At 35.9% G+C, this 22,876-nt stretch overlaps 1 protein-coding gene across 3 annotated transcripts in view; it reads right to left on the bottom strand.

Moving 5' to 3' along the window:
* Positions 1–22,876, bottom strand: part of FNIP1 (folliculin interacting protein 1) — a 153,681-nt gene that overhangs the window by 69,396 nt on the left and 61,409 nt on the right. For 2 of the 3 annotated variants that reach the window (XM_032246404.1, XM_032247151.1), the window contains exons 4-10: positions 15,584–15,684; positions 15,252–15,326; positions 12,439–12,530; positions 6,778–6,861; positions 5,391–5,462; positions 2,638–2,773; positions 272–473 (exon numbers count right to left, since the gene is read on the bottom strand). In XM_032246404.1, coding sequence (XP_032102295.1) covers positions 272–473; positions 2,638–2,773; positions 5,391–5,462; positions 6,778–6,861; positions 12,439–12,530; positions 15,252–15,326; positions 15,584–15,684 — 762 coding nt within the window. The remainder of the gene's footprint in view (positions 1–271; positions 474–2,637; positions 2,774–5,390; positions 5,463–6,777; positions 6,862–12,438; positions 12,531–15,251; positions 15,327–15,583; positions 15,685–22,876) is intronic. The other variant, XM_032247779.1, reaches the window with a different exon arrangement.

The raw sequence follows: 22,876 nt of genomic DNA, 5'->3' as shown, positions 1-22,876 counted from the left end.
TTGCTTTTATCACTTCTTGTTAGTTGGTAGAATGGTGTCTACCACATTTTAGGCCCTCAAATATTTATTTACAGAACAAATGGATGAATGATCTTATATCATTTATTAGAGAGTAAGCACCTTAAAAAGGGTTCAATCTATTTGCATCCCCCAGAGCACTTTATAGGGCACATGCACAATGTCTGTCAATTTTTCTGCCAAACAAAGAAACATAATGCTTAATCGAGAGAATAAGATTTCAAAAGGAAAAGACATAAACAACTATGCTTACCTGTTCTATTGCACTCTTTAATTTGTTCATGTGGCTTTCAAAGAGAGGAAAATGTGAAAAAAAGAATTCATTAAATTTGTTATTTTCATCTTCATCTTTGGATAATGAAAAGATTACCCCAATTGCAATCTTCTTTTTCCTCACAATTCCTGGGTTAGGGCCACAGCTTTCATCTGAGAGATTAAAGCTTTCTTCTATAGACCTTAAAAATAAATGTTTTTTTAATTTAAAAAATAAAAATAATTGAAATCACAATTCAATCTTCTTGCTAATTAAATGTAGACAAGCTAAACGTATTTTGTTGTTTTATCAAACAAACCCATAATTTTGTACCAGCTGTGTATCTCTTTAAGGAATCTACCAGCTATTTTTTCAGGTTCATGTTTTAGTAAAAATTTTACTAGAGTCAGATTGGGAACATTTTTGTCCAATTAGAAGTTACTAAAGAAGCAGATAATTCCAATTCATAATTAACCAAAAAGTGTCTATATTTTAAGATTTATAGATGAGTCTGACAGACTCTTTTCCCTGTTCTAGAATCTACTGGTCTCTGTTTTTGATTTCAGGAGCTAAGTCAAAGATGAATGAATAAAGGAAATGAAAAAGAGGAGAAAACAAGAATTTTTAGTGTCTACAGTTGTACTTAATGTAGATTTAAAAAACTCTTTCAAGAATGAATTACCTCGCCAAAATAAAAACATGAAAAACTGAAATATCAAAACATGTATTACATAAATCAAAGACCTAAACATAAAACTCTTAGAAGAAAACAAAGGGTAAAGGCATCATGCATCATGACATTGATTTGGCAATGGTTTCTTGGATGTAACACAAAAAACACAGTCAACAAAGGAAAAAAAAAATAAACTGGGCTACATATAAATTTAACCTTCTATGCATCAAAGGGCAGCATCAATGGAGTAAAGTCACCCCACAGAATTTTTTTTAAAATTTGCAAATCGTAGATCTGATAAGGTATTAATATCTAAAATATATACAGAATTCCCACACCTCACCAACAAAGCAAAAAAACCCAAATATAAAATGAGCAAAGGACTTAAGTAGACATTTCTCCAAAAAAGATATGCAAGTAGTCAATAAGCACATGAAAAGATGGTCAAGTCGGGTGTTGTGTGGCTCATGCCTGTAATCCTAGCATTTTGGGAGGCTAAGACAGGCAAATCATTTGCGCCCAGGAGCTCTGGGCTCATGGGCAATAAGGCAAAACCCCATCTCTACAAAAAAATGCAATACAAAACAAACAAACAAAAAAAACAATTAGCCAAGCATGGTAGTAAGCCTGTAGTTCCAGGTATTTGGGAGGCTGAGGTGGAATGATCACCTGAGCCTGGGAGGTTGAGGCTTCAGTGCAGTGAGCTGTAACTGCGCCACTGGACCCCAGCCTGGGTGACTCAAAAAGAAAAGAATAGAATAGAAAAGATATTCAACTTCACTAATTATTAAAGAAATGCAAATCAAATCCACAATGAGAAACCACTTCAGACCCATTGAGATAGCTATTATCAAAAAAAATAGAAAATAAGTGCTGGTGAAGATATGGAGAAATTGGAACCATTGTGCATTGCTGGTAGGAATGTAAAATGGTACAGTCACCATGAAAAACAGTGTTTACTGTGACAGTTCCTCACGAAACTAAAACCAAAATTACCATATGATCCAGCAATTCTACTTCTGGGTATATAACCACAAGTATTGAAAACAGGGACTTGAGCAGATATTTGCACACTCATGTTCATAGCAGCATTATTCACAATAGCTAAGAAGTGGAAGGAACCCAAGTGTCCATCAATAGACAAATGGATAAATAAAATGTGGTATGTATATACAATGGAATGTTATTTGGTCATAAAAAGGAATGAATTTCTGACACATGTTACAACATCACTAAACCTTGAAGATATTATGCTAACTGAAATAAGGCAGACACAAAAGGACAAGTAGTGTATGGTTTCATTCATACAAGATACCTATGTTCATCAAATTCATAGAGACAGAAAACAGAATGGTGGTGACAAGGGGAAGGGGAGGGAGGAATGAGGAGTTACATTGAATGGATACAGAGCTTCAGCTGGGAAGAGGAAAAAGTTCTGGAGTTGGATAGTATTGATGGTTGCACAACAGTATGAAGGTACTTAAATAAATGTCACTGAACTGTACATCTAAAAATAGTTAAAATGGTAAACTGTTATGTATAACTTACCACAATTTTTAAAAGGTAATAAATTTTAAGTTTTCAGTTCCAAACTTAAAATACACAGAATGCAAGTCCAGGCTCTAAGAAACCCATATAAAATTGTGTTTAAGGAACTATTCAATTTTGTTCTGTGTTTAAAGTTCCAACTTACCATCTAGGAAATACTCCATTTTCCAAACTTGTTGTTTGGCTGCGTCGCCAACGTCGCTGGTAGCTGCTGGCACAACTTCGTGTAAGTGAGGAGTTTGGAGAAGGAAATGGAGTGATCAGCAAGCTGCTGAGAGATGCTGTTAAGTCAGAAGAACAAGTTATCAGTAATGACTGAGCATAATGACAAATTTCCTTTTAACAAAATTACAAATAGGTTAAGTTAAACTTTATTTTGCTTCATGAGCCTCTAAAATGTCCATTAAAAAAAAACACATCCTTCTTGGAGCAAGGTCTCAGAGGAGAAAAATCATATATTAACAATGTATCAGCAAAAAACTCAGACAATCCCCTTTTGGCATTCTCCTCCAGGGACTCCAAAATAAAATTATACTTTGCAACAAGGCATTAACCCTTTGGCCACTGGACTGACTGTCCCATAACTTAGCTGAATCCTTTTAGTTCTTAAATTAAAGGAAATCTGATGCTATTCAAACAATGTAGCAGCTGGATTTTAAGAACAAGCTATATTTGAAAATAAGTGTTTGAATGGCATTTAAAGAGGTCATTTACAAATACTCATGGATCACCTGTGCACATGCAGTCAAACCTACCACTTTTAATTACGAATCATGACTATACTTAATAAATTCCAAAAAAGAATGCTCTCTGGAGTACCAAGGTGATAAACACATCCTAGCAGACTCCACTCTGTAATGGCTGCAATCCCCTGACCTTGGGGATTATTCCCTTCCCAAAACACTCTGAAATCTGTAAGATATGTTTATTGCCTGACATGTTAAGAGCCACAACTGCTGATTTTTCATTAAGCTAGGGGTCCTCCCATTTTCCCCACTGGATTTAGAGAGGATAAGACCTGCCATTAAGGGCTTGTGTTTGGCAATATTCTAGACTTCTTTTATGATCATAAGCACATACTGAAAATGTATATTCAAAACAGGAAAGTATTATCATTACTATTAAAAAGGTATATGCCAAATGATAAATTATTTTGGACACCGGCACTAAAAACTGAGAGACTTTCATTACAAAAATCTATTCATTTGAATTCTGACAAATTCAATGGTAGAGGATAAAGCTGTATGTGCCATGCAAACATGGAGACCATCAATGAACTCATTCTAAATTACTTTCTTGTATAGACCACGTTTTATCAATTAGTATTATAAAGCCTTATAATCCAATATTGGGTATGTACAACTAAATCTGGGTATGACTTCAGTGAAAAATAAAATGCTGTCTTAAGTTTGGAAAAAATACATTTTACTACATTCTAATATTAAAAATAACCCTATTAGAAAAAGAAGAAAACACACATTAACTTAAATGGGATATATGAATCCAATAACTTGAAGCAGCGTAACAGATCAGTCTAGCCAGATGCTTCAACTTACAAATAATATAAGTATAGATAAATTATCATCTTTCAAATCTTAAATAAAATAATGAGAATTAAATTCCTGCCAGGGAAGTCTAAACCTCTAGATCACATAGAAGCAAAGGGTATTAAGATAAATATACTCTAGATTCCTTAAAACAAAAAATAAGGAACTCAATTAGAAAAGAAAGATGAGATTACTTGAAAAACACAAGCTCTTCTTCTTAAAGTAGTGGTTGGCAACCTTAGCTGTCCTTTAGAATCAGGTGTTAGGTTTTACATTTTGTTTTGTTTCTCAAATACAGATGCCTAACCCTTTCTCTAGGTTAAATGAGAGTCTTTGGAAGTAAAGTTTAGGCACTGGAATTTGTTTTTAAAACTTCTCCTTCTTATTCTAATACCCACCTAGGGATTACAACATATGGCAAGGTTAGATTTTTTATTTATCTCAAAACTGAATCATAAAACAATTTTGATAGCAGAGCCATATAAAGAAACAACATATGATGACTATCACAGTGAACTAAGTTTCTCATATCAAATAGTAATTCAAATCTGAAATTACTCCTCCTTTTACTTATGCTGCTCTCTGGGCCCCAACAAACACTTTTCCTTTTAGCTAAAATGCCTTTTTTTCTGAGCTTTTCCCTAGATAACTGCTATTTATTTCTCAAAATACAACTCAATCATCATTCTTCTGTAAAGCATTGTTGGCATCCCTGCCCCTTGCCCAGGCTAAGTGTGCTGCCCTTTCTCTGAAGCTCTTTGCACAGGTCTATCACTAAACATATCACACAATAAACTATGACAGATGATTTTCCTAATTTTTCTCCCAGTAGACTCCATACTTCTGTGTTCCTTAAGGGTAGACTCTGGGCTTTAATTTTTTTAATGTCCACCATGTTTCAATAAATGTTTGCTAGAAAAAAAAAAAAAAAGTGTAACATTGGTTCAAAATGCCTATGCTTTTCTGGGCAAGAGACAATATGAAAATTTAAATTCTAGTTAGCAGCAAGCAAATATAAGCGTGTGTGTGTGTGTGTGCGTGCGTGCGTGCGTGTGTGTGTGTTTTTATGGTTTCCAAGCAGTCTTCTGACCAATGCTTTTCTTCTTATACTAAGCTTTAACCAATATACTTTATTCTGGCTTTAGTTCATCCAGGTTTTATTCTACTGAGCACACTTAAAAGTAAACATGAAAAATGTTAAATATATGAGACTTTGCCCTGCTCTTTTCACAGTTCTCTTGTAAGGCTAATATCAATATGAACAAATTTGATAATACAAGGGAGAGATAAAAAAGAAAATCAATGCCAACAGCAATCTCATAAAAAACTGAATACAAGAACCTGACATTACCAGACCGTGCTATGCCACTGTCTCTGTCCTCATTCAGCTCTCTTCCAGGCATGTCCATTGGGTTGCTGTGAACTATAAATAAAGATGAAACTGTCAGTTATAAAATATATTGCTATTAAGCTGGATGAACAGCTCCTTTTAAATAGCAAACAAAATCATGCTCATCTCATTGCATTCCCTTATTTTTTTCAATAGCATGGCACCAACCCAACACCAAGAGCTATTACTCAGTTGAACAAGCTTTGAGAGCTCTGTGAAGATTTGATACACAGTATGAGAATCTAAAACATAATATCTAAAGCAGCAAGGAGTGACTAGAAGTCATATTTTAGAAGCATAGTCAATGACAGATATTCATAATATACTATTAAATGAAAAAAAGCAAGCTACTGAACAGTATAAGTGCTTGCTGGGTCTAAGTGGTGGGTATATCACAGTTCACTACACTGTTTCTGCCTATAACAATGTATGTTTCAAAATTCTCCATAATACATTGAGAAATTTGTTTTGAGAAATTTGTTTGAATAGTATGATCCCAATTTTGTTAAAAAAAAAAAACAAAAATGCAGGTATTTCTGGCTGATAAAATGACTAACATATATTTTATTTTTGCCTTTTAAAAATATTTTCCAAGTTTTCTATAAATACATATTGTTTACATCTAATATTTATAGGGAAAGAAAATATTAATGAAGAAAAGGTTTAAATTGACACCAATTTGAAAACAATGACAAGAAAATGTGTTTACATTCTAATAATTTCCACTAAAAGGTTGTAACCCACTAAAATGTGTGAAAACAAGGACTATGATTAGAATGCTGGATATATATGCATGGACATACTTTACAATCATCAACTTGATTATATAAGCAAATATAGTCATATATGCTTTTTACAGAGCATTACAGTGGTGCTTGTTCATCTAAATCCTAGCTCCAAGAAAAATTGTTCTTATGGAATAGTGTAGATCAGAAACTTTACAATAATAACAAGATAGGATAATTTTCTGCAATTGGTGAACTATGGTACAAAAGCTACTCAGCCATGGAAACAAGACAGTGTCACATTAAAAATTCCAAGTGGTACCTTGAGAAATAAAGTTCATATTAAGTTTTGGTTTCAGATTCTAAAGTTAAAAGCATTATGCCATGAGAGAAATGGCAAGCTGAAATTTCATAAAAATGTCAATTTTACTGATAACTCAGTGTCTGGAAACTTTAAGAACATGTTCAGTAGAAAGCAATCAAGTTCTTATACTTCCTAAAGCAATGTTTTCTTAACCGCAACCTCAACAAATGCATTCATCTACTCTCTTGTTTCCACAACTTAACTACAGTCTAGCCGTTGGGGCACACCAACTAGTCTACCCACACAGCACATCGCAAACCTGCAAAGAAAGAGGCGCTCCTGATCAGGCGGAGCGGACCCTGCTCAGAGAATGCCCGCCTGGGGCTGCAGAACTGTGAAAGACCTACATGGCAAAAACGTAAAATACACATGAAAGAGGACTGTTAGAGAAGCCACAATGCGTCAGGGAAAAAAGGTGAGCTAAGGCAGCACAGGAGCAGACCAACAGATATGGATGGAAACTTTTAAACTAAGAATAATTCAAGGTGTCTTCTCATTTTTGAAACAGGATGGTGTTTCTTTAGTCATGATTATCAAACAACAACTTCATGTATTTTTACTAATAAATCTATTTATAGTAAAAATAAGCTTCTGCTATATAAGGTAAAAATTATTTTAAATGTTCAATCCTTTCTAATGTGAAATAGTATTTTCAAAGATTTGAAAAAGTACAATAATGTTATCTATTGAATCTGATATTTGCCAAATAAGTTTATTTTTTAAAAAGTTGTTTTAATATTATAGCATGCTCATACAATTGCAGTAAGGAGAAAACCACCTATGCACTTGGCACACAGCATACAACAGAGAGCAAAACCAGAAAAGAGATCTTACTGACAAATTAAAAATTGGTTTTTCTAAACCAGTGATAAATTACAAACTAATGGAAGAAACCAAGGTTACTAAACCAGAAGTCAGCCACCATGGAAGAAGGAACACAAATGAAGCTCATCAGGGACCAGACTCCCAGCTGTTCAAGAGAAGTGGCTGCCACATGCTTCATCAAGAAAAGGTAACTGTAGTCTGAAGACCCAAGAATGGCATTATAGTTTGAAAGCAAGCAGCTGGGTTACCTGTTAGTTATGCTTAATCAAAATAGTCTAAATAGCCATGTAGGACATTTATCTAGGATGGAATACGAGGCTTTCTGTTTTAAAAAGTGACAACTCTATTTTTCTTCTTTCTTTTTTTGAAATAGCATTTTGCTCTGTCATGTAGGCTGGAATGCAATGGCATAACCATAGCTCACTGCAAGCTTGAACTCCTGAGCTCAAGTGATCCTCCCTCCTCAAGCCTCCCCATGAGCTAGGACAACAGGTGCATGCCACCAGGCCCAGCCAGTTTTGAAAACCTTTTAGTAGAGACAAAGTCTTGCCACATTGCCCAAGTTGATCGCAAACTCCTGGGCTCAAGTGATCCTCCTGCCTTGGCCTCCCAAAGTGCTGAAACTACAGGAATGAGCCACTGTATCCAGCCAATTGTAGTTTTCAAATTGCTAACAGATACTATTTTTCTGTAACAAGAGCTTCTATAATTATAGCACATGTATAGCAATCCTTCCATGTCTCAATGGTCAGCTCTTTAATTCTCCCTAGCTTTCTTTCTCTAGTTACTTCAGAAATTATCTACTTTCTTTTATCTCCTTCCCTACCTCTTCTTCTGAGCATAAAACTTTGTTTCCTAGAGTATGCACATGCATATATGCACATACACACAGTAGAATTAACCAGACTGGAACCCTTTTTTTCCTATTATTCTGCTTCAAAACTTACTCTAATTCTCATCCATCCTTGCCTCTTTCCTGCCTAAGCAGTCATGCTATTCAAGTCTTACTATGTGCTAGGGACTTAGTAAAAAATCCTAAGTTCCTTCCTCCCTTAAGTTAACTGTAAGTCAGCTAGGACCCCAAACCCTTATTCTTCAAAAACTTCTGTGAATTGTAACTTCTAGTCTTTAATTTTATCCTCCTTATAACTTCCTTTTATCAACACTTAAACATAGCCAAATTTCTTCCACCTCCCTCCATACATCTAATCCTACAGCAGTTCAGCAGTTCTCAAAATATCATCCAAGGACCCCTGGGGGTCTCCGAGACTTTCAGGGGGTCTGTGAAGTCCTCCAATTTCCACCTACATATCTGTGTGAGACTGGATTTTCTTGATACACTTCAATGAAAACAACATATCACAAAAGACTGAATACAGACACAGATATGAGAATTTAGCTGTACCCTAATCCAGACATTAAGGAGACTTGTAAAAATGTAAAACAATCTCACTCTTCTCATTAATTTTTTGGAGGTTTGTAATAACATGAAAGGGGATGTTAGTGTTATTTTTCAAGGATTTGCTAAATATTTTTTTAAATTTCTAATAAAGTATTTATCAATAGTTGTAATACATACAAACAAAAGTTCTCTGCAGACCTCAATAATTTCTAAGTGTGTAAAGGGCTCCTGAAACCAAAACGTTTGAGTACGACTATTTGCATCTTGGACAAAGGTCTAACCTCTGAGTATTCTCAATTCTGGCGTCGATTCTCCCCACTGAAACTGCTCATGTAGGCCACCAAAAGGCTTCCTGTTGCTTTAGTCCATATTATCTTATGTTACCTTATAGCAGTAATTGATGCTGACTATATTATACTGTAAACATTTTCCCCATGATAACACACTCTCTGTATTTTTTTCCCCTCACTCTCAGTCTCAGTTTGTGTGCTTCTCTTCTACCCCTTCTTAAAGCCAGCATTCCCCAGGGTTCCATCTTCAACAATCTTTCCTTCTCATTCTTTACATTTCCTAGGTCAACCTCTATTCCTATGCTTTCGATTATAATTTAGGTCCTGATGATTCTCAGATCTACAGAAGATACAGCTAACTGGTCAACTTCTATTATTTTTAAATTATTAAACATTCATCCATTTTTATGTTAAAGAGAATACTACAATATACCTAACTAACTAGCTAACAACAATGGATTTCTACACTTGGATATCCCAATACTTCCAACTGAACATGCCTAAACCTAAAATCATCAATTCTGATTTCTTCTATTCCCCTCAGTGAATAGCACCAATACCCATGCAATTAAACAGACAGCAAAGTGCCAAACTTGATCCTTCCTTTGACCTCACCTCTTCTATCTAATTAGCTAATCCTGTCCACTCTATTTCCCTTAAAAGAATTTCTCAACTATCCCCACCCACACTAACTTACTATAGGTACCATTATCTGTCATTTGGATTACCATGAGCAGCCTTCTAATATGGGCCTTTTCTCAATCCTACTTGCTCACCTGAATCCATTCCTGCTGCAGTTAGGATATTCTTCTGCAGATACAAATATAATCTGATTGTGTTACTAAATTCTGAAAATCCCTCTGTCACGGCCTCAAGAATGTATCTCAAAGATCTCCAACTATAAAGAGTCTGTTTGATTAAGAACCCCTGCTGCTGTGTTCTGAAATCCATTGCCACATTTGCACAAGGACACATAGCTGATAGGCTGCTCCCAGCCAATGGGTGAACACAGTAGGTATACTAAAGCAGGCCCATTTTGGGGAGGTACAGGACATTTCTGACAACCACCTTTGACTCAAATACTTCCCAGGGCCTTGCCAAACTTCCCTTGAACTGTATACCAAGCTAAGATACTTCCAGTCAATGTTCTATCCCTCTCTCCTTCACTCATGGTCAGACTTACATCACAATTCAGTGGTCTCTTAGCCTTTCCCAGCATGTTCCTCATTTTCCTTTACATAGTCACTTCCCCTAATACAATTCTTGCATGTTTAATCCTGTCTTTGGCACCTGTGAAAAAAACAGGTGATGGACCCAAACCAACATACTTGCACTGGTGCCCAACTACACTACATGAAGCATTAAGTCCAAATTCCTCAGTGTGGCCTATAGTATCCTTTGTGATTTAGCTCTTGCTCCATTCTTTCTTTTCATTTACTTTACTCCTACTCGGTGCTCCATACATACTGATTTATTCACATTCTTTCCATACTCTATGATCTCTTGCTCCTAGCTTTGTGTACAAATATTGCTTCATAGAACATTTCTTTCCCTAACCATCTGGCTAATCCCTCAAGCTTAGGCCTCATGTCCTCAAGAACGCCTTCCCTGACTCTCCAGGACTGAATTAAGTACTTCCCTTTATTTTTATCACACCCTGTTCTTAACTCTGTCTAAGAATTTACTATAGTATACTGTAATTGTTGTATTACTTTTCTGAATTCCACCAACTATAAATCCACTGAGGCAGGAACTATATCTGGTTCACCACTGTATCTTCAGGGGCCAGCAGAGTGCTTGGCATATTACAGGTGCTCACCACATACTTATTGATTGACTGACTGACTGACTGACTGGAAATTGAAAGAAATAAAAAATGATACACACAAAAAAAGTCCTTGATTCACAATTAAAAAGGGTGCAAGTAAATGTTGCTCATATGTAAAGTCAGTAGTATGTAAAATGGATCGTCTACTCTATCTTAAAAGAGACAACAAGTATATAGCCTCCACAGTATAATTTACCTTTATAAGTAATAATGAATTTGTGTTATTATAATGAATTCCTTTTGGCTGGGACATGGTGGTTCACACCTGTAATTCTAGGACTTTGGGAGGCTGTTAGGAGTTCGAGACCAGCCTGGCCAACATAGCGAAACGCTGTCTCTACTAAACAAACAAAAATTAGCCAAGTATGATGGTGCATGCCTGCAGTCCCAGCTACTTGGGAGGATGAGGCAGGAGGATCGCTTGAACCTGGAAGGTGGAGGTTGCAGTGAGCCAAGATCATGCTACTGCACTCCAGCCTGGGTGACAGAGTGAGGCTCCGTATCGAAAAACAAAAACAAACAAAAAAACCCTATGAATGACTTTCAACATTCAACAAGCCCTCTGAGCTTTGAAAATTATCAAATTATAAAGAAAAAAGATTTCATTATTTGTCATATTTTTCTTTTATTAAAATCAATGAAGTAATCAAGCAAGTTAAGAAAAAGCAGAACTTCTATTTTTCTATAACACTCACACATTAAAAAGTATATGCCTAACACTATGACTAGCCCACAGTAATAAATGTTTTATAAGTGACTGCTCATTTGAATAAACACAAACTATAAAAAAATAAACAAGAGGATGTCACACAGCTCAAGTTGGAAGAAAAAACTCTGTTTTCTACAAATATTTGTTTAAATTAATTATAAATAAAAGTTCTTACTAAACAGAAAATGAGAGAAATATTCACACTAATCTAATTGCTATCTCATTCCTTTGGCTTACTACAGCTTTTTATGCACCAGAAATATCTCAATACAGCAGCAGTTCAGTTGAGCTGTCTAGAAAAAAATGACCAGAAATTTTAGAGTCTGTCACTGTAAAATGCAGAATTTAAATAACAACAATCAGCTAACTGAAGTACTAAATAAACTGTTCTAATAAATCTTTTAAGAAATATCAAATTTAAACATCTGCTCATCTGAATTACAGGTGACAAAAACAAGCATCATTTTAAAATGACTTTTGTGTTTATGGAAAAGAGAAGGAAGAAGGTGTAATAGTCTTCTTCGGCTGAAATAGTCAAAGGAACTAGTAAGGGCTTTTTTATCACTGACAGATCTTTCAAAGATGCATCAAATTTAACAATGAAAAATAATGAAGACAAATTAGATACATCTATAGCAGTTCTCTTAATCAGATAAAAAATAAATATTATGTTCAAATATATGAAAAATATGTTTTCCAAATAAAACAAATGTAAGAGATACTGGCAACTTAAATGCCTCTTCCATTTACAGTATTTGAAATTCTTTGTTATCATAACAGATTTCTATCATTAAGGAATAACTTCAAAAAACACTTCCTATACTGTTCATATATTTTAAACTTATAAAATCAAGGAAGCCATTTACCTATATTTCCAAGCAGTCCGTTAATAACTGTATTATTATCAGCCTTTAATGTATTGTTGTCCTGATTGATGAATTCAAGACTATCTTGTAGCCTATGGAGGGTGAGAAAAAAATTAATTCCAAATTTGTTTTACGGTTTAATGGCAATTCTCTGTACATCCTAATGAAATTTTAAGTGCAAAAACAGTTTCTTCCTATTATCATTATAACTTAACTAACATAACTACTTAAATAGGATGTTGGCAAACTGTGGCCTGAATGCCAGATCAAGTTTGCTACTACCTCTTTTTGTAAATAAAGTTTTATTGGAACATAGCCATGCCCATTCATTTATGTACTGTGTATGATTTCTTTGATGCTGCAACAGCAGAGCTGAGAAACTGTAACCCATTGTTTGGCTCACAAAGCCAAAAATATTTACTATCTGAATCTTTAAAGGAGAAAGCTGCTAACCTGATTTAGATTACAAACAAGGTTTCCCCGCATATTTTGGACCTAAAAATATTTTCTAATTATCTGGTAAGGAGAGGTAGAAGCTAGGAGGAAGAGGAGGAGACTACATCATTAGGCAAATATCCAAAAACTGTTTTTAGTCTAATATATTACAAATAACCTATGTCATTTCTTTTAGTGACTCTTTCAAGATAACGAAAATAAAAGTACTTTATGCTTTTAGTGCAAAATGTCCTTTCTAGAGATTTTAGGAATTATCATTTAGAAGAGATGAAAAAACTCAGGTGATCATGGCTAACATCAGTGATTCCAACATGGAATCTTTAATTTCTACTTTAGTAGATCTCTAATCTCTATATTTTTGGCTTCAAGATTTTTTAAAGTATCCATAATATTTTAAAGAACACCTCCCACTTTCCTTCCTGCCTAAAAGTTAAAAAAAGCTACAAGTATTAGAAATTTAGCTAATAAAACTCTTCCAAACAGGTCCTTTTTTAAAAAAATACTTTAAATTCTGGGGTACATATGCAGAATGTGCAAGTTTGTTACATAGTTATACACTGTGTCACGGTAGTTTGCTGCAACCATCACCCTGTCATCTACATTAGGTATTTCTCCTAATGCTATCCCTCCCCTAGTTCCCCATCCCCTGACAGGCCCTAGTGTGTGATGTTCCCTTCCCTGTGTCCATGTGTTCTCATTGTTCAACTCCCACTTATGAGTGAGAGCATTTGGGGTTTGGTTTTCTGTTCATGTGTTGGTTTGTGGAGAATGATGGTTTCCAGCTTCAACCACGTCCCTACAAACGGCAAGAACTAACCTTTTTTATGGCTCCATAGTATTCCATGATGTATATGATGTATATGTGCCACATTTTCTTTATCTAGTCTATCACAAATAGGCATGTGGGTTGGTTCCAAGTCTTTGCTATTGTGAACAGTGCTGCAATAAACATACTTGTGCATGTTTCTTTATAATAGAATGATTTATAATCCTTTTGGTCTATACCCAGTAATGGGATTGCTGCCTCAAATGGTATTTCCAGTTTTAGATCCTTCAGGAATCACCACACTGTCTTCCACAATCGAACTAATTTACACTACTACCAACAGTGTAAAGGTGTTCCTATTTCTCCACATCCTCTCCAGCATCTGTTGTCTCTTGATTTTTTTTCAGACAGAGTCTTGCTCTGTCGCCAGGCCAGAGTGCAGTGGCACAATCTCAGCTCACTGCAACCTCTGCCTCCCAGGTTCAAGCAATTCTTCTGCCTCAGCCTCCCAAGTAGCTGGGACTACAGGTGCACGTCACCACGCCCAGCTAATTTTTGTATTTTTAGTAGAGACAGGGTTTCACCCTGTTGGCCAGGATGGTCTTGATCTCTTGACCTTGTGATCCACCTGCCTCAGCCCTCAGAGACATGCTGGGATTATAGGCATGAGTCACCACACCCGGCCTGTCTCCTGATTTTTTAATGATCACCATTCTAACTGGCCTGAGATGGTATCTCATTGTGGTTTTGATTTGCATTTCTCTAACGACCGGTGATGATGAGCTTATTTTCATATGTTTGCTGGCTGCATAAACGTCTCCTTTTGAGAAGTGTCTGTTCATATCATTCACCCACTTTTTGATGGAGTTGCCAAACAGGTCTTTCTAAACCACTAACAATTAATGGGGGCTCTAGAGAATATCTGTAGTTTGGAGTAGTTTTTTTTGCTGCCTTCTGCTGCCTTTGACCGTGGGGTACTCCCAAAGGCTCTGGCTAGCCAACGAGCATTGTTCTGATATGGAACCTGCAAAATCTCTCTCTGGGGTCTTCTACTGCCTAACTTTAGCCCCTATAATTTATTAGGTTCTGGCACATGGCGCATGATCCTGACACCAGGCCTGCCTTTGTTTCAGCTTCACTATTCCACTCTTTGCATTAATAGCTTGTAATACCCTGGTGGTTATCATTATATACTGTATATATTATGTCTAATATCCATATGGCTGACCTAGGTCAGTCCTGTCTGCAGGGCTAATTTCTTAGTGGTCTGAAAATTGAAGAGCATAAGCCTACAGACTGTAGTAACTCAGCATGGTACCACAAAACCAAAAATCAGCAAGTTGACCTAAGACGGAAATCCATTCAACATTTTACTTGCAGACATTGCTTCTACCAATTTAGAGAAACAGAAACCACCTCTCCTGTTTCTCAACCAAATGCAATTGAGAGTGAAATCTGGCCTCTATGAACTTTTAAACTTAAGGAAAGAGAGAAAATCTGAACTTGGGCTGCAGTCCTAAAAGCCGTTTGTTACTTTTCATACTTTGCACATCTAAAGTAATACATTTCCCCCGTATCCACAAGCGCTTACGTATTGAGACTTCCACAAATACTGCTGCCAGTCCGTGCAGTAAACACTTTGCTGAGCATGAGCTGTGGAGGGGACCTATGAAGAAAAAGAGAAAGACAGGGCTCAAAACTAAAATATAATGACTTTTTGGATTTATTACAAATAAAAATGTATAAGTCACAGAGGTTTCACAGCATAGCTGCGAGAGCCATGAAGTAGCATTAAAATCACAGAACATTTTAAATGGAGTATGACAAGCTCAATCTGAGTGAAGATCATATAAAATTCTCTCTTTAAAAAACCCAAATATCTAAAAATGGACTCAATAACAAAAAAATCAGAAAACCTCTCACCGAATCTGATGAATTTTTAAGGTGGATCCTTTGTAGCTCATTGCTACTGAGCCAAACATCATCTCTCCAAGCATATTGGCATCAGAAGAACACCGCGAACCCTACACAATAACCATACATTAACAAACTGTGTTAATTTAAACCTTATGATTATTTCATGTTTTTATTAAAAATTTTTTATATAGTTATTCTACATTAAGAGTTGTAATTCTACATTGTATATGCTGTTCTGCAACTTGATTTTCTTCATTTTACAATGTCTTGTGGATGTAAATACGTTATTACACATAAATTTGACTAATTCCTTTTAAGAGCTGTACCATATTTCCTGTATGAAAATTACACAGTCAGACCAGTTTCCTTTACTAGCAGGCATTTAGGTCACTTCCAGATGTTTGCTATTATCAATAATGCACAAGTAGGCATTCTTAACCACATCTTATGCATATATAATATTTCTCCAGGATAGATAAGTCAAATTCAAAGAATATGCAGAATAACTTTTACTACTCCTGTAGTACAAAAGAAAAATCCACAAATAGGGCAATTTATATCTATTTTGTACTTCTGAAAAGACATATCGGTGATCTGCAGTTTTAATACTATGCCTATGAAAATCCTAATGGCATTTTTTACAAAACAGAAAAACATACTAAAATTTATATGAAACCACAGAAGACCACGAGTCAAATCTTTTTGTTCTTTTTTTGAAAAAGAACAAAACTGGTGGCATCACACTTCTTGACTTCAAATTATACTACAAAGCTACAGTGGTGAAAACAGTAAGGCACTAGCATTAATACACACATATATATACCAGTGGAACAGAACAAAGAGCCCAGAAATAAACCTACATGTATACAGTCAACTGATCTTCAAAAAGGGTGCCAAGAATACACAATGGGGACAGCATAGTCTCCTCAACAAATGCTGCTGGGAAAACTAGATATTCACATGCAAAAGAATAAAACTGGTCTCCTACATTATGCAAAAAATCAACTCAAAATGGACTGAAGGCTTAGATGTAAGACCTAAAACTGTAAAACTGCTAAAAGAAAACAGGAGAAAAGCTTGATGACACTGGTCTTGACAGTAATTTCACACATATGGCACCGAAAGCACAGGTAACAAAAAGCAAAAATAGACAAGTGGGACTACATCAAACTAAAATGTTTCTGCACAGCAAAGTAAATAATCAAGAGGGTGAAAAGGTAAAATATGGAATGGCAGAAAATATTTGCAAACCATGTATCTGATAAGGGATTAGGCTTCAAAACGTACCAGAAACCACTACAACTCAATAGCAAAAACTAGTAACGCAATTAAGGTCTTGAATAAGCATTTCTCCAAAGAATTCATACAAATGACCAACCGATACAGGAAAAATGCTCAACATTTCTAAACATCAGAGAAAGGCACATCAAAACCACAAAACCTGTCAGGTTGCCTATTATCAAAAAAGCAAAGACAACAAGTGGTGAGGATGTGGTGAAACTGGAGCCCTTGCAAATTGTAGGAATGCAAAATGGTACCGTCCTTATGGAAAACAACATGGCAAGTCCTTCAAAAATTAAAAATACAACTACCATGTGAACTAGCAATTCCACTTCTGAGTATCTATCTAAAATAATTAAAATCAGGATTTCAAAGAGACATTAGCACTCCTATGTTCATTATGGTACTATTCACAATAGCCAAGGTATGAAAATAACCCCAAATGTCCATTGACAGATGAATGGATAAATGAAATATGATATATATACAGAATGAAACACTATTCAATTTTTAAAAAGAAGAAAACTCTGCAACATGCAACAACACAGATGAATCTTAAGGACATTAGGCTAAATGAAATAAGCCAGTCACAAAAAGATAAATACTGCAAGATAAGATAAATACTCCACTTACATGAGGTATTTAAAATAGCCAAATTTACAAAATCAAATAGTAGAATGGCAGTTACCAGGCGCTGGGGTGAGGGGGAGATGGGGAGTTACTAATCAATGACAGTAAATTTCGGTCAAGCAATTAGGATAAGCTCTACAGATCCATAGTGCAACATTGTTCCTATAGACAACAATTCATGGTGCATTTAAAAATTTGAGAGGGTAGATCTCATGTTCTCACTACAACTTTTTTTTTTTTTTTTAAAGACTTCCTTGAGGCTGGGTGTGGTGGCTCACACTTGTAATCCCAGCACTTTGGGAGGCCAAGGTGGGCAGATCACAAGGTCAGGAGTTCGAGACCAGCCAGGCCAACATGGTGAAACCCCATCTCTGTTACAAATACAAAAAAATTAGCTGGGTATGGTGGCGTGTGCCTGTAATCCCTGCCACTCGGGAGAGGCTGAGGCAGGAGAATCGTTTGAGCCCAGGAGGCAGAGGCTGTGGTGAACAAAGATTGCACCATTGCACTCCAGCCTGGGCAACAGAGGAAGACTCCGTTTAAAAAAAAAAAAAAAAAAAAAAAGACTTCCTTGAACCACTGAAATTTTTTTTTTTTCAAGGAAACTCCTGATTAAAAAGTTATTCCATTTCATTATTATTTGTCTTCACAGGAGTCAGAAAACAGTTAAAGATTGAGCTTATCCATTTGGTTACTATTTAGATATCATGGCAAATATCACTATTTACCTACCAAGTATCTATTCTCTAATTCTTCCTCATTTTTTTGAAGTCTAGTTTGTTTCAGGGCACTAATATGCCCAACTGAAAAAAAAAAATTTATTTCACAGCCTCACTTGAAGATAGGAGAGCTGGAGTAATTTTTATACTTAAAAGATTAGTGTTATGGTTGGAGTAGCAATTTTCAGAACTATTCATTTACATATATTTGACACAGTCCTGGTCAGTTAGATGTAAGAGGAAGTCACTACAGATGGAGATGTCATAATATAATGATAAGGCAAGAAGTATAATTTAACTCTAAGTAGAAAGATAAGAGAACCATGGTTTCTAAGGGTATCTTAAAGCCCAATATCATACCTAGATAGTATACTTTTAGTGTTATCATGTCAGAAACACAATCCCTAATTTGTTTAAGCCACTGTTTAGAGAGTATCCCAATACAAGTCTTAACTGATGCAATTATAAAAATCAAGAAATAAACAGTTTTCAAAATATTAAGGAAAATTCTAATAACAATAAAGTGAAGAGAATCCCCATTGTACAAGTGCAGACCAGGATATACAGCTGCACATTGTTTTTTGTTTCATAATGTGATTCTTTTACTCTTTTATCTGTTTACTCCCTATCTTACATTGTCTTATTATTTTGGGTTAAGAAAATCCATATATTTAAATATTTACATCTTTTTTTAAAAAGACACCAAGTAGCAACATAGTTTACTATATATAACTGTTTTTATATTTGTTTTATCTATGTTCATTTACATGTTTTTTTTTCTTTCTCAGAGCTATACACTTAATTTTGGTTTAATATGAGCACAAAGTGAATTAAAAAAAAAAAAAATTCTGTCATACCTACGTTACCAATACAGGAAGCAGTTAATTTATTCTTGAGATCTGGTTAAGATCAAATTTTTATTTCAAGACACAGAGGCTTGGGTACTGAGGACAACATTTTAGAAACAGAGTGGAATAAATTTTTTAAATGATAAAATAGTTTAAAAAAAAATCAATGCCTATATTACTTGGCAACCTAAATTACTTCTGGCTAATGACAGACATGGCAGCCTTCCCTTATAAGCTCATTTTTACTATAATGTGTCTAACTCCCTGGCTATTTTGAATGCATTTATTATTTATTATATTAAGTTACACAAATTTAAATACCAAGGCATTTATAGATTTTACTATTATACAAATACAATGATCCCCAGTAAGGAAAATAGAGTAAAAATATTAATAAGTAGCCAGGCACAGTGGCTCAAGCCTATAATCCCAGCACTTTGGGAGGCTGAGGCGGGTGGATCACGAGGTCAAGAGATAGAGACCCTGGTGAAACCCCGTCTCTACTAAAAAATACAAAAAATTAGCTGGGCGTGGTGGTGCACACCTGTGGTCCCAGCTACTCAGGAGGCTGAGGCAGAAGAATTGCTTGAACCAGGAACTGGAGGTTGCAGTGAGCCGAGATTGCGCCACTGCACTCCAGCCTGGCACCTGGCAACAGAACGAGACTCTGTCTCAATATACAGATATATATATATATTAATAAGTTACTATGTAAATTTTATGAGACCATGTAATTTACCATTAAGTTTCTCTTTGTCTGTTCTAACATATACTAGTTATCATGAATAACTGGCTAGCTATGTATTTTAGTATGACATAATCTACAATGAAGCTTATAATTAAAATGATGCTATTACCATTACTGTCTTTTAAAAAATGCCTTATTTAAAGGTCTATTCTAAGTACTCACTGCTGGAAGCTAATAAATCTGTTATAACTTGTATAACTCAAAGACAATGTTCCACTTACCTGAAATTATATACATATTTTTTTAAAATTTTTATACTTTTAAGTTCCGGCATACACGTGCAGAACATGCAGGTTTGTTTCATATGTATGCATGTGCCATGGTGGTTTGCTGCAACCATCAACATTACATCTATGTTAGGTATTTCTCTTAATGCTATCCCTCCCCTAGCCCCCTACCCACCAACAGGTGCCAGTGTGTGATGTTCCCCTCCCTGTGTCCATGTGTTCTCATGGTTCAACTCCCACTTATGTGTTGAGAACATGCGGTGTTTGGTTTTCTGTTCCTGTGTTAGTTTGCTGAGAATAATTGTTTCCAGCTTCACCCATGTTCCTGCAAAGGACATGAACTCATCCTTTTTATGGCTGAATAGTATTCCATGGTGTTTATGTGCCACATTTTCTTTAGCCAGTCTACCAATGATGGGCATTTGGGTTGGTTTCAAGTCTTTGCTATTGTGAATAATGCTGCAATACAGGTACACATGCATGGGTCTTTATAGTAGAATGACTTATCATCCTTTGGGGATATACCCAGTAATGGGATTGCTGGGTCAAATGGTATTTCTGGTTCTAGATCCTTGAGGAATCACCATACTGTCTTCCAATGGTTGAACTAATTTACACTCCCACCAACAATGTAAAGGCATTCCTATTTCTGCACATCCTTTCCAGCATCTGTTGTTTCCTGACTTTTTAATGATCGCCATTCTAACTGGCATAAGATGGTATCTCACCATGGTTTTGATTTGCATTTCTCTAATGACTAGTGATGATGAGCTTTTCTTTGATATGTTGGTTGCCACATAAATGTTTTCTTTTGAGAAGTGTCTCTTCACATCCTTAAGCCCACTTTTTGATGGGGTTGTTTTTTTCTTGTAAGTTTGTTTAAGCTCCTTATAGATTCTGGATATTAGACCTTTGTAAAATGGATGGATTACAAAAATTTTCTCCCATTCTGTAGGTTGCCTGTTCACTCTGATGATCGTTTCTTTCCTGTGCAGAAGCTCTTATTTAATTAGATCCTATTTGTCAGTTTTGGTTTTTGTTGCCATTGCTTTTGGTGTTTTAGTCTTGAAGTCTTTGCCCATGTTTATATCCTGAATGGTAATGCCTAGGTTTTCTTCTAGGGTTTTTATGGTTTTAGGTCTCATGTTTAAGTCTTTTTTTTCTTTTTTTTGAGACGGAGTTTCACTCTTGTTACCCAGGCTGGAGTGCAATGGCGCGATCTCAGCTCACCGCAACCTCTGCCTCCTGGGTTCAGGCAATTCTCCTGCCTCAGCCTCCTGAGTAGCTGGGATTACAGGCACGCGCCACCATGCCCACCTAATGTTTTTTGTATTTTTAGTAGAGACGGGGTTTCACCATGTTGACCAGGATGGTCTCGATCTCTTGACCTTATGATCCAGCCACCTCGGCCTCCCAAAGTGCTGGGATTACAGGCTTGAGCCACCGTGCCCGGCCTCATGTTTAAGTCTTGAGTTAATTTTTGTACAATGTGTAAGGAAAGGGTCCAGTTTCAGCTTTCTCCATATGGCTAGCCAGTTTTCCCAACACCATATATTAAATCGGGAATACTTCCCCCATTGCTTGTTTTTGTCAGGTTCGTCAAAGATCAGATGGTTGTAGATGTGTGGCATTATCTGTGAAGCCTCTGTTCTGTTCCAGTGGTCTATATATCTGTTTTGGTACCAGTATCATACTGTTTTGGTTAGTGTAGCCTTGTAGTATAGTTTGAAGTCAGATAGCATGATGCCTTCAGCTTTGTTCTTTTTGCTTAGGACTGTCTTAACTATATGGGCTCTTTTTTGGTTCCATATGAAATTCAAAGTAGTTTTTTCTAATTCTGTGAAGAAAGTCAATGGTAGCTTGATGGAGATAGTACTGAATCTATAAATTACTTTGGGCAGTATGGCCATTTTCATGATATTGATTCTTCCTATCTATGAGAATGAAATTTTTTTCGATTTGTTTGTGTCCTCTCTTATTTCCTTGAGTGGTGGTTTGTAGTTCTCCTTAAAGAGGTCCTTCACCTCCCTTGCAAGTTGTATTCCTAGGTATTTTATTCTCTCTGCAGCAACTGTGAGTGGAAGTGAACTCATGATTTGGCTCTGTTTGTCTATTATTACTAATAAGTGTATAGGAATGCTTATGATTTTTTTCACATTGATTTTGTATCCTGAGACTTTGCTGAAGTTGCTTATCAACTTAAGGACATTTTTGGCTGAGATGATGGGGTTTTCTAAATATACAATCATGTCATCTGCAAAGAGAGACAATTTGACTTCCTCTCTTCCTATTTGAATACGCTTTATTTCTTTCTTTTGCCTAACTGCCCTGGCCAGAACTTCCAACACTATGTTGAACAGGAGTGGTAAGAGAAGGCATTCTTATCTTGTGCTGGTTTTCAAAATGAATGCTTCCAGCTTTTGCCCATTCAGTACGATAGTGGGTGTGGGTTTGTTGTAAATAGCTCTTATTATTTTGAGATACGTTGCATCAATACCTAGTTTATTGAGTTTTTGGAATGAAGCGCTGCTGAATTTTAATGAAAGCTTTTTCTGCATCTATTGAGATAATCATGTGGTTTTTGTCATTGGTTCTGTTTATGTGATGGATTATGTTTATTGATTTGTGTATGTTGAACCAGCCCTGCATCCCAGGGATGAAGCCAACTTGATTGTGGTAGATAAAGCTTTTTTTGTTGTGCTGCTGGATTTGGTTTACCAGTATTTTATTGAGGATTTTCACATTGATGTTCATCAGGGATATTGGTCTGAAATTTTCTTTTTTTGTTGTATCTCTGCCAGGTTTTGGTATCAGAATAATGCTGTCCTCATAAAATGAGTTAGGGA

The sequence above is a fragment of the Sapajus apella genome, unplaced genomic scaffold (assembly GCF_009761245.1).
Source record: "Sapajus apella isolate SASKATOON/1434 unplaced genomic scaffold, GSC_monkey_1.0 scaffold1, whole genome shotgun sequence".
Lineage (NCBI taxonomy): Eukaryota > Metazoa > Chordata > Mammalia > Primates > Cebidae > Sapajus > Sapajus apella.
The sequence above is the reverse complement of the archived record's forward strand: the minus strand, read 5'-3'. Positions and strand labels throughout refer to the sequence as shown.